Source organism: Bicyclus anynana, chromosome 15 (genome assembly GCF_947172395.1).
Source record: "Bicyclus anynana chromosome 15, ilBicAnyn1.1, whole genome shotgun sequence".
Classification (NCBI taxonomy): domain Eukaryota; kingdom Metazoa; phylum Arthropoda; class Insecta; order Lepidoptera; family Nymphalidae; genus Bicyclus; species Bicyclus anynana.
In genome coordinates, this window is record NC_069097.1 from 10,546,150 (window position 1) to 10,559,633 (window position 13,484).

The 13,484-nt window shown below is 35.9% G+C and overlaps 1 protein-coding gene across 4 annotated transcripts in view; it reads left to right on the plus strand.

The window, feature by feature from the left end:
- Positions 1 to 12,679, plus strand: part of LOC112043167 (type 1 phosphatidylinositol 4,5-bisphosphate 4-phosphatase) — a 63,909-nt gene extending 51,230 nt beyond the window's left edge. The window contains exons 1-5 of one of the 4 annotated variants that reach the window (XM_024078465.2): positions 436 to 704; positions 789 to 840; positions 1,034 to 1,203; positions 3,287 to 3,496; positions 5,814 to 12,679. In XM_024078465.2, coding sequence (XP_023934233.2) covers positions 798 to 840; positions 1,034 to 1,203; positions 3,287 to 3,496; positions 5,814 to 6,098 — 708 coding nt within the window. In that variant the 5' untranslated portion in view covers positions 436 to 704; positions 789 to 797 and the 3' untranslated portion in view covers positions 6,099 to 12,679. Of the gene's footprint in view, positions 1 to 435; positions 841 to 1,033; positions 1,204 to 3,286; positions 3,497 to 5,813 lie in introns of those variants that run through there. The other 3 variants (XR_008251507.1, XM_052885881.1, XM_024078466.2) reach the window with 3 other exon arrangements.
- Positions 12,680 to 13,484: the final 805 nt, after the last annotated feature.

Genomic DNA, 13,484 nt, shown 5'->3' on the forward strand with positions numbered 1-13,484 from the left:
TGAGTATGGGTCGCGATCGACCCGGGTTTTACGAAACGATCGAATTACACAGGTCTAAAATGACTGTGTAGAACTTGTTTGAAATTAATGTACGCTTAGTATCAGATAATATGATGTAAAATCGCTGGCCACTGAGTATTTAGGAGTACGTATCTATTCTATAGGTCCTAATGGCTCGTACTTCTAAATACTCGTGGAGCTAGTCTTTGGAGCGCGTCTTTCGGCGTACTCGTACTCGTAATACTCAGTACGCGTTTTAGCGAGTACGACTCACCTCTACTGCTTTGACATTGACATTGACAATAGACATTGACAATACCAATGATTATAACACACCTTTGAGTACCTAGTTTGACTCCAACGATATTTTATCTTTGCGAGTTGCGAAACACAGCAAAGCAAAGCAAGTACCCTTCATTTGTGGTCTGTGGCAAGTACTTTAAATTGTCACAGACCTAATAAAAGGTAAATTCTATAAATCTGGCATTCCCCTGCCCCGACGGCCAGTTACGTTTTGAAATTTTAATGTTACTTAGGAACTAAAGAACCCAAAATAATAAAAATAGTTCTCAATTTTAATTCGTCTGAGACACAAACCAAGAAAAATGTTTGATCAAAGCTATTGACATTTGACAGCTTCTGACTTGTGTAAAGGTGTCTGGTGTAGCATTAGTCTGTGTTTTCGTGATTTTGTGGTGTAGTTGGTAGGTACCTAATATTTATAATAATTCATATTTTCCGGCTCCCAATTTGTGCAAAGTAATTTAATTGTGGTGTTAAATTCTTAGTCTAAGATCATGGGAGACGGGCAAAGTGAAAATCAACCACTGTTAAGAGACGGTAAGTGATTACGATTAATCTGTTTTGACAGCTGATGATTCAACCAGATTCTATTTTGTATTATTTTGTTGCTAAACAAAGTACAAAGATTACCCGATCGCTTGTCCAACATGATATAACAGTGTTAGTGAATATCTTTTTGTTACATTAACATTAGTTACGTATTCTCACGCGAAGCTTAACTGATTTCCAGAAGAAGAGAATGTGAGTACAATATCGCCGATCGGGCCTGATGAGTTGCCTCCGCCGTACCAGCAGGCAGGCTTGCCGATGGTAACATGTCGCGTTTGCCAGGCCATGATAGATATATCCGGCAAACGGGAGCAGCATGTCGTCAAATGTTCAGAGTGCAATGAAGCAACCGTAAGTTACCTATACTTGTCAAACCGGATATTTTAATATTAATTAATATTACATATGTTATGTTTTAGTAACCGTAAACTGCTGGTATATTAATCTTTTATCTAAATTGATCAACTTGGTAGTTTTTTGTTTTATAATAGATCAGGTTCATAGTTGTTCAGGTTGGCTACACAATGTTATATAAAACTTTACTCAATTAACTCATATATGTATGTATGTACTAGTGTGGTTACAGTTCAATTAATCTTATCCAAGCAGAATGGTTTATGCTCACAACTGATATCTTAATAGATGGAAGTTAAATGTTTAGATGTATGTATGCTATGTATAGAACTTGATATTTTCACCACTCAATTAAGTAAGATACAACTGGTTGTATCCTTAGCTGCTTTTATGTGTGCTATTGCCTATGCTCTTTCTCCAATTTCCAATTGGTTTATAATTTAAGGAGGAAGCCTGAAACTGGCGCCAGTGACAAAAAAAATGTTCAGTAAAGTTAGTTTGTTAGCTTGATTTGGACCTGTAATGCTGATGTTGAGGGTTTAAAAGTTATTAAAAAGGATTCTTTGTTCTTTTATGCCTGTGTTAGTTTGATGTATGGACACATTGGTACTTTTATACTTAGTCTTTTAAGTGTAAACAAGAGAAGCAAAAATATCATGCATAGATAGATAGATAGATATACTTTATTTGCACACCACAAAGACAAAAACAAGTGAAATAAAAACAAATTAGGAAGAGATCAGCATACAAAAGGCGGCCTTATCGCTAAGTAGCAATTTCTTCCAGGCAACCTTACCTGACCTGACCTTCGGTTTAGGAAAACTTAAGGACATCAGCAGGTGGCATAAAACAAAAATAACCATAGTATTAGTAATACACATACATACAAATAATTTACATCGTAATACATAAACAATATTACACAAATACCTATATATAAATACATTATATTGAAGAGAAATAATATATACAGATCGTCTTTACTGCACCAGATAATGAGTCTTTACGGCATTTTTTAAAATGTCTAGTGTCTTTGATTGCCGTATGTTATTTTATTAATGCATGTTATTTTATTAAGTCTGCAATCTTCTAATTATTATCAAAGTATGATTTTTTTTCATTATCTATATCAGCAGTATAAAGCCATATAACCAGTTATAAACTTTCCACAAGCACCAAGCACCTTATGCTAAGTTAAAGGTTTTAGGCACATAGGCTGTAGGTGCTTTAAACTTAGTAATATCCCTAAATAATTTACCATTTACTTATCATGCTTTTTAAGAAACCAATTGAGGTCATTAGTTGAATAAACTTTAGGCCATTCAGATGAATGCACTATCATTTTAGACATGTTCATTTGTATGCAATAAACATAACACAAAAGACTGAAGTAAGACAAAGAAAAGTACATGTTGCACTAGTATTTACTTAGAAATATTCTATGCAACATTAATCACCAACTGTTTCTTGTCTATATTAAAGTCTCAATACGCTGCTCACTTTGATGCTTTGATGAAGTCCTGAAGTGAGCCAGGCGGTTAAGTTTGAGTTGGCTAAGTTTGTTGTGGGCTCTTCTCGGACCAAGGCGTGTTTGGTTTCTTGTCTATATTAAAGTTTCATTACACTACTCACTTCGATGTTTTGATGAAGTCCTGAAGTGAGCCAAGCGGTTAAGTTTGAGTTGGCTGTGTTTGTTGTGGGCTCTTCTCGGACCAAGGCGTGTTTGGAACGCTCTTAACTTTCATTTTAAGTTTTCGACTTACCACCATTAGATTAATTTAAATAAACTTGACTTTTCAAAAGTGCTTTGAAATAAATGAATTATGATTTTTTTTTTTTATTTTATGGAGTAGATTGTTCAGGATATGAGTTTAATAAGATGGCAACCTTTGTAGACCTAAGATAGGATGCTGTGAGATATTGTGTGAAGACAAAATACATTCTTGCTGCTATTGAGCAGAACATCAAAAATATTGCTCTCCCAATGTCTTGTTGTTGATGCATTTTAGGCATATATCGCTCAGGTTGTTGTAATATTTTAATTGAGTTATAATTTTAAATTTTTTTTTTAATTCTGCAGCCAATAAGAAACGCCCCACCTGGGAAGAAGTATGTGCGTTGTCCATGTAACTGCCTGCTGATATGCAAATCCTCATCTCAGCGCATAGCATGTCCCCGTGCGGACTGCAAGAGGATCATCAACCTAGCACCGTCACCAGTGACTCCGCCTGTGCCTGCTGTGCCTGGCATGTGCCGGGTTGTTTGTGCACATTGCCAGGACACTTTCTTGGTAAGCTATTTTACTCACTCACTACTCGAAAATTATACCATTGGTAGAGGAAACATCTCCCAGAACTTGTGACCTTGGTGTAGGCTTAATGCATCCTTTCCATCCATGCCCATACTAAATTATTTATGATCAATTACATTACAAAACATTATTGCACTAAACACACCAAAACATCATGACAATGAGAATGCTGCTTCAAAAAGAACTGAACCCAAGTCACCAGTCACCCACTTATTCATACTATCAATGTCATAACTTCATTCAACTACCTTACTTATTATAATAATACTAGCAGACGCCTTGCGGTTTCACCTGCGTAGTTCCTATTCCCGTAGGAATGCAGGGATAAAATTTAGCCTATAGCACCTGAGGATAGTATAGCTTCCCAACAGTGAAAGAATTTTTCAAATCAATTTGAAAAACCTATTCAAGGCAAGCAAACAAACAATGAAATATTTCCTCTTTATAATATTAAGTATAGATAATTATGAAGGTTAAGGTGATGCAGACTAGACTATCTATCTATATTGACTTTGAGTATAAAACCATGAGAAAGGTAGACATGATATTGTGGACTTTTTTATTACTTTTAAAGGGGAAAAATTCCACTGTGAACTGTACATGGTTATTGTATTTTAACATGACACGTAATAGAAGTTTTCAAATGTTGTAGCTTGATGAAACAGCCCTGGATAAATGGACAAAACAATAAAAAAAAAATTCAATTTGAACCAGTGGATTTTGAGATTAGTCAAACAAACACTTTGAGCTTTATAATAGTGAGGACGAAATGCCAATTAACATAAATCTAAGACTATTTTTTTTTATTCTTTACAAGTTAGCCCTTGACTGCAATCTCACCTGATGGTAAGTGATGATGCAGTCTAAGATGGAAGCGGGCTAACTTGTTAGGAGGAGGATGAAAATCCACACCCCTTTCGGTTTCTACACGGCATCGTACCGGAACGCTAAATCGCTTGGCGGTACGTCTTTGCCGGTAGGGTGGTAACTAGCCACGGCCGAAGCCTCCCACCAGCCAAGATGAAGTGAAGATTATGTTAAAAGGTTTTTCAACATTTAATAATGTCTTCATTGATTTGGTCTATTTCAATCTTACATACTCAAAAGCAAAGTACTTTTTTTTTTTTTTTTTTATTGGTTTGCTAAACTGGCACAAATACTTAATCTAACATATATTAAAAAATAGCTTCTTCTCATCCTCACGTAATTGTGCCTACTTGAAGCAAACACAACATGCTTACATAGGGTACAACGCAAATTATTTACTTACTGTAATCAAAAAGAAAAAAGACAAAGAAAAAAAAAAAGACAAACAACAAAAAATAAATGCGAAGAAGAAATCCATTTAAGGAAACCTAGTCTTAATACTGCTAATTGAGTCACTGAAGATATCTATACGGTCTCGGACACTGTTTGCAAAAGATTGCATGCGGTATATTGGACTATGCTGACCAAGATTGACTTAAACATCGTTGTGCCGAAAATCGGTCATTAACATCTGTTATCGTCATCAATAATTCATATAAATATATTGTAGATATAAAAATATATTACTATAATGGGTTTTAATTAATTAATTTCTTTTATTTTGTAACTGTTTTCTGTTAACGTAATTATGATTTTTGTGCATATTTAGTAAAAATATAAGAAAAGTAAGCTTAAAGACAAAATTTTACAGACAGTTTTGAATTTGTAGGGATCTTCATGCATTGCTATATTAACTTATTGGATTTTAAACATTCATGTCACTTATTGAGTTATTGACTCATCCATGAGTCACCCTTTGGATAGCACCCTTGACACAAAGTTGACACTGTATGACACTTTAGTATGTATCAATTATTTATAAAGCAATTGTTACACTAGCGGACACCCGCGGCTTTCGGACTTTTGACTTTCTTTTTACGGACGGTCACGTAAAATTCAGTTTTTCACAAATCCCGCGGGAACCATGAATTTCTCCCACATTATGAGGTTTCGTTCACTTATTTCAGTTATTTTTATTTTAACAAAAAGATACTTAATCGAATACCGATTTTCGTGAAAATTAAATGGGATCAATCTATAAGGGATCATCTATATCTATTTCAAACAACAAAAAAAAAAATTTTCAAAATTGGTTAATAAATGACTAAGTTATAATCAACCCATGTATAGAGGTTACAGGCCAATGGTCCACCACGCTGGCCCAATTCGGATTGGCAGAATTATGAAATAACACACAAAAAAAACATAAACGTCTAATTGAGAACCTCCTTTTTTTTAAGTCGGTTAAAAATTGCGTATTTAATTTCAGTACCAGTTGTTGAAGAACGCGCCCGTTCGCTGCCCGCACTGCCGGAAGGTGTCATCAGTAGGGCAGCGAATGGCGCGAGTGAGGGGCATAATCTTTGCAGTGCTCGCGCTCATTTGCCTCGTCATCGCGCTCGGAGTCACCCTCGGCACGCTCTCGGCAGCCAAGACGCATGGCGGAGGCATCTACGTAGCATACGTCGGTGCCTTCGTCATTGCCTTCGTTTTAGCCAGTCGGGCCATTTATTACTTCGCCATGAAAGTCAGTTCTATCGAGGGACCCATGTAAGTGATCGACGGCGATGTATTGTGATACCCGCTCTACACTCAGCGTCGCTGCCGCGAATTCATACTGCGTACACTGGAACAGTATAGCTCGTGCGCATTCACTTGACGCCTGGCTCGAATGACGTTTGTTTATATTACTGAGTGAAAAAAGTTTCGGTTTATTATTGTCCGACTGAATAACGGGTTCCGCTGTAATTAATGGTATACTTATTAATATAATATAGTGTATAGTATATTTAAAAAAAACAGCGTCGATCGCTCCCAAACGCATACATCCACATTATTTGTCCCAGAGTGGTCAAAACTCAGTTACTTTCATACGAAAAAAATACCTTATAGTAAGTAAGTTTCAGTTTCGGCCGGAACTGGGACTGATGCCGAGACTCGGTTTTTGTTTCGATTTCGTGCACTGGTGATTACTGTGATGCTAACGCTATTTAGCACCTTCGCGCGGGGAAGCGAGAAGAAAGTTGGGAAGAAGAAGAAATACTTTATCGAAAATAATTAAAAAACTTACAAATGAATAATTTAAACTTAGGATTTATTGCTATAAGCAATCTCTACCCGGCAACGAGACGAAAGGACTTGCGAAGATAGTAGAGTTTTAAGCCAGGTGTCAAGTTAATTTGCACGAGTTATTCATTCGTGTTCGCGCGCCGCCGAGTCGCAAACTCTTTGAAGCACGACAAAATAGCGAAACCGATCGGGGACCGCCTTAAACGGCCTCCACACTCACAGTTTACGCCGTACACGCGATCGCGTAGTGTAGAGCGGGCCTTATAGTGTGACTAGGAAATATTTCGATTCCATATTTGCATTACATATACACATATATTGTAGGATCTATTAGATAAATTGCGTAATAACCTTTATATTGTGAAAAAATAGACTGTGTTATACGTTATTTTTTTTTTTGTTTCTATGACATTGGTATGTGATAGGTGGAGCCGCACTATCGAAGTGAATAGGGATGATGACAGTTTTTTAAATTGTAAATGAATTAAGAGTAACAGTAAAGCAATTTTGTAAAAGTAACAGGGTATCTGCGATCATTACTTTCGGAGCTACAGGGATTTAAAGGGTCAGATTTGCGGCGTTGCCGCGGATCCCTGAAAAACGCTCAATACAAAATGGTACGAACTATTGACGTCGTATGTACGTAATGATCGTTAAATTTGTATGGACGTTCAAACAAAATTACTAATATCTTTGTTATTTGTGCGTTTATTTTTATAGTTCAAATATTAAAAAATGTCACATTTAATGTTAGGAAGCTAAAACTGTATGAACTTTCATCTAATTACGATAAAAGATTTTTAATAGATTTGAAATTTTATAATCTTATTTATTTTGCAAATATCCAGTCAATCTTTGCTTTTTATGAATAAATTAGTTAACATTGACCTTATTTACCTGAATGTCTCATAAAAATCAATATATTCAAACCTAGTCATCATCCCCATTGATTTTCGTAGATTGGAGAAAATGAAAATAATTTTGGAAATAATGAAAATATTTTCCATAATTTATGTCGAAATCGAAAAACCTATGATGGCTTGACTCATTGTGCATTACGGCTTAAGTTTTTGAGTAAAATTCAGAATTGACCGATAGTGTTGTGCTCGCTTATAGATATAGGTTTGCATGGACATATAATAAATAAAGATTACATTTATCTTGACTGTTATAAATATTATGATTCAATTTATAATATCTATTTTAGCATTAGCATGCATTCCGAAAATATTATCATAATTATAACACGTTAATTACTAATTGCATAAGACGAAATAAAAAGCTAAATAAAGCTTGTATCGTAAAGTTTTGTTAAATAAATTAGTGTTTATTTTTAATTTGCTCGAGGAACAATTTTAACATGAGAAAAAAAAATGTTAATGTATATAATCAATTTAAATTGGTACCGTTAAATATCGTAATTTTAAACAAATGCTGCTTACTGAATATAATAGCTTAATATCATAATTTTCTTTTTTTCAAAAACGTTTCAATCATTCTTTCGACGTTTGATTATGTTATTAGTTATTACGACTAACTTGATACACTTATGCTTACTCTATATTTTAGCTATTGTCATTAAGTTTCTTTTGTCAGAACATCATTTTAGATCGTAGTTTCTCATTTTTATATATTTTATAATAATCGTAGTGAAACGAAAGATAATATAATATAATATATTGGTAAGTTATGATTTTATTGTACACAAAACTCTTGAATATTATAACTTAAAATATCATAATACTATGTAAGCTGGGCATAATACTATGTAAGTTCGTTGATGAAACTCCCATGATATGCGGGCGACAGTGGGAAATACTGCGCGGGTGTGAAATCGTGCGTGCGGAGAAGTGAGGTGCATCAGTCGTGGGGTTTTCATTCATCGCTACACGCCCCCCGCCCCGCGCGGACCATCGGAAGTGTTACGAACGAAGTTGCCGAGCTATACCTGTCTATGTGAGCATGAGATAGAGATAAAATAGAAGATGCTAAATTATCTCATTTAAAACTAAGTGTGATACTTTTAATGTCAAACCATATTAAGTAGAGTAATTGAAAAAAAAAATTGCAAACAATTGGGAATATGCATGTATTTTTAATCTATTTCTGTTCTCATAGAACTATGGTAAAAGTAAAACTCCGAGATAATACATAATCATTGTCTTCAAAGAAAACTGTGACATATTTCAAGCATTTAAATGGTAATAGGGAACAGCAAGGAATTTGTTGGTTGGAGGAATATTGCTTCTGAATAGGGGACTTTACTCGCGTCATCCGAGTGCTTTAAATAATACGTGAAGCTATAAGCCTTTCAGTACCTAGAGCTTGAAAATGTTTGGACTTTATTAATGGATACGTATGAGAAACATTATAAAATCCCAGCGGATGTCACTCTTTCGAGATCTAGACCAGACATTTTTCTTTTGTCCAAACAAACCAAGCGAATAGTACTTACTGTAGGAGACTAACATTTCGAAGGATCGCAGTATAAAAGTGAATAAATATTATGAGCTAACAAATGAACTAACTAAAAATGGCTATGTCGTTAGTCTGTACTGTCTGTGAAGTAGGTGCGAGAGGATTACCAGCAAAATCTCTAACTTGCTTAAAGACCTTTGCCCCTCAAGAACTGCAGCAAGTTTTATATTAGAACGGGTATCCATGGATTGCTAAGATATATAAGAGACGGGTCTCATCGCCATATTAGTGACCGTAGACTATAGCGTCAAAGACACTGTTATAATGGTTGCCTGAATTTGTTTACGTGGAAAATGACGTCACATAAGAACGGACCAATAGCAAATGTTTCACTAGTATTGATGATTTTACACACTTTTTAATAAATTAAATTCACAATTGAAACAGTTAATTAATAAAATATTGTTTTGAGTACTAATAGGGAATACAAAAATTGTCTTATTTACGTGCAAATACCCTATAGAAACAAAGTTTTGTGTACAGTTAGTTAGTCATTAACTCCACTCGTTGTCTTAGAAAAAAAAATGTGTGTCAGCTCCGACGCACGAATGGAGTTTACTCTTTCAGATCGACTGTCTTAACAGGTGTATGTTGCCCCGCAGCATACACTATGTACGTCTCAATAACTACGCCTGAAAAGTGAAAGGTGCGCAACCGAGGAGCAGCAGGCCGCGGTATGCGCGCCCGCCACAGCGTGCGTGCGGTAGCGTTGGGCAGCAGCGCACGGTGAAAGGTGCGCAGAATAGGTTGCGCACAAAAAACGTAACGCTGTCATTCGTTCATCGATTTTTACTGCTCACATTTTATTCATACCGGGGGCTATTTGAGAAAAATCGATTCTTAAGGAGTAAACTCCAAAAATCGTAGAAGTGTGATAATTGATAATTTTTTTTGAAGTGTGACATATTATAAAAGCACATTGGTCTCTCATATTTTAGTACATTGATAAGATGTTTTTTTAATTTGTAAGTCTTCTTATACATATTTTATTGTTTAGTCATGCCTTGACTAAGGGTTCATTTACACGAGAGGCAACTCCACCGACGACCGCAGTCGACTGCAGTCGGTGACGTCTCGGCGGCAAGCGACGGCGTCGCCAACTGCAGTCGTCTCTCGGCGGCGGTCGCCGCCTGAAATCGAGTGCCGTTGGCTGCCGCCGAGATGTCGCCGACTGCAGTCGACTACGGTCGTCGGTAGCAGCTGCCGCTCGTGTAAATGAACACTAACACTTAATTCGGATATTTAAATTAAACGTTTTATTATATTAACAAAGCTATAGCGCCTGAAACAATACCTAGCTGTAAGTCCGTCATAGTTGAGCTCGTTTATAAAATTAAAAAATGCTATTATAATATATGCTTCTCCGGCATCTTTGTCAGTCCGCCATATTGGTTTGGTTTTAGAACGAAGTCACTTATAGCTTGGCCAGTTCGTTGATGACACTCCCATGATTTGCGGGCGACGGGAGGGGAATGACTGCGTGGGTATGAAGTCGTGCGCGCGGGGCATCGCTACCCCGGCCCCCGCGGACCATCGGGAGTGCTACGAACGAATTTGCCAAGCCTAGCACTATCACTATACTCGTACTTACGTTCAAGCATGCTATTACGATGTCGAGCTTCTGAATTTTGGCGGGACGGAAGGACGATTTCTGTATTCTAAAACAGGGCTTTATTTAAGTTTTTTGATGCTAATGAGCCTTTTCCTCTAATGGTTTTAAAAAAATCCGCTAGAGGCAGTTCCGTTAGAGCTAAAAGGCTCATTGAGTTACACATAATAAAAGTGAGTAATATTAATTATATACGTATATCTAATAATTCTTACATTTGTAACATTGTATTGATTTGGTTGTCTGCAAATTAAACACAAGTTGACAAGCCTTATGTTGAAATAGTTGGTTTATTCGCTTACTCGATGGACTTTCGAAGGAAAGTCGTCATTTAACAGAGAATTTAAAAAAAAATACGCAGCGTACTTACCTGCTATGTAAAAACCATAACGGCTTTATTTATAAACATGGATTAGGATTTAAAACTCAAATTTCTTTAAAGTAAAGTGAACTTTAGTCAATAGTGATTAGATCCACTTTACTTAAAAGAAAATCAGGCGGGTTAGTGGGTAAGTGTTGAACATATTGAATATTTTCTGAAAGCGATCGAGTTAGCGAATAGCTGACCTGCCAATTTATAGGTATTACTACTGTAAAGCCGAATTATGACCCAAAGTGTAATACGTGCTCACATACATTTAAGATAACATGCTTTGCGGTGACCTTGAATATGAGATTAAACGTATTAAGTTTTAAAACAGGGTAAAAGCGAAATTCTAATTTTTAAGTTCACAATTTCCACTCAAAAGTCTATGAATTGTCTTTAGGTTTTTATTTTATTACAATAGCAACTTGCAAGTGTCACAAAATTCTATCACGATAAACCCGAACGCAAACTTAGTAAATATTGGACGAGTAGACCTAAAATGTGCATCTCAACACAAAAGAAAGACAAAATTCGACCAATAGCGGCGCAATCGAATATTCCGTTCTCCCTTTCGCTGCATTAAATAGAACGAGAGAGCTTCAATTCTGCCGCTATTTGTTGACAACATGTCTTTATTTTTAGGAGATGTGTCTTTTACGTATGCAAAACCCACAAGTAGATATTAAACTGGTAATCAAATTTTTTTTAATTAATTTAAAGCTTTAAATATTGTATAATGTTTAATTGCAATATAATATGACAATTCTCCCATATGTACTCAGATAATAGTTGTCGTTTGTGTTGTGGTTTTTCTTTTGTCATATACATATTATATTATGTTAAGAGACAGCATAACTCATCAGCAGTATAAAAATGTTGAATTAAAAAAAAAAAATATGTATGTATATTATTTCTAGTCTACAAATAACTTTAAAAATTTAAAACCTATTAATCCGTATTATTAATATTATAAATGCGAAAGTAAGTCTGTTTGTCTGTATGTTACCTAACACGAAACCGCTTTGGATGAAATTTGATATAGACTTTATTTTATTATATTCTTTCCAAGTTAGCCCTTGACTACAATCTCCTGATGGTAAGTGATGATGGAAGTTGGCTAAATTGTTAGGAGTAGGATGAAAATCCACATTCAATACGATTCAATACGACATCGTACCGGAACGCTCAATCGATTGGCGGTGTGTCTTTGTCGGTATGGTGGAAACTAGCCACGGCCGAAGCTTCCCACCAGCCAAAATTGGACTCTGAGGCAGTACAAAGGCTACTTTCTTCTCGGAAAAATCCGAACGAACGAATCCACGAATGGAGTCGCGGGCGTTTGCTTGTTTCAAATACATACATTACATACCAAATTGCAAAATGAATTTATAATTTACTGAGCGCAAACTCAGAATTTGCCAGAATTTTCTTTTCAATTAGAGAATTTTAAGAGTTCTTCGACACTATTAATTGTTTTTATTAATTTCTACCTACTTATATCTTTTATGTAATATGTATTTTTAAATTATGACTTTATTCGTGTTTTCAAAATTTGTTACAGCTTTATGCATATAATTAGTTTTAAGTCAAATAAAGGTACCTACATTTAAAATTTAATTTTATTTACACCGTTACATTATAGTTAGATGTTCAGAGCAATAAAACTATGGCTTTAGTTATAACCCTGTGTATTATTTTTACGTATCTTTAGTTGGTAGGTATAATATAGTTAGGTCCATAAAAGGCTTTGCCAAACAGAACGTCATAACGGACGCTTGACTTAAGGAGTAAACATGAAGTTAGATGGTTAATGCGTTACGAAAATTGTAATCGGGTGATGCGTGCTGCCAGCTACAGGCATAGTGAAATAGTGGTTGTACCAGTAGATGGCGTTCTTAGAGAACTTTGAAACGAACCCTTTTCATACTCTTTAAGGTTTTGCGATTCAGTTATGCCTGCGGCTCATAGATGGCACTTTGTTATTTTTGAAAACAGTTCTCCGAGTTCTCTCTCGAGTGTACTACAGATCACACGACTGATTACTTCAGTCTGTAGTACACTCGACTTTTTTATTTAGCGCGCGTCAGTGCTTAAGGCTGCCTGTCCACCAAAGAAACAGACTAATGCGGAGCGGAGTTGCAGACTATGTTAAATAAATAAATTTATTTAACCTCGCTCCGTTTCCCCGCTCCACTTACCGGTTTTATACGATAAACTAGCTCGCAAGTCCTTGCCAACTTAAGAGGAGCGGAGATTTTGTGCAATCATATTGGTTAATATTTCCCCGTTTCTCGACTCCGCTGCCTCGCTCCACTTCGGTGGACTGGCAGCCTTAGTCTGACGCCGTGCTAAACGTGTTCTGTTTGGCGAACCCTTAGTAAATTAGTTGTGTTGAAAATTGGAGCATGATAGCATTG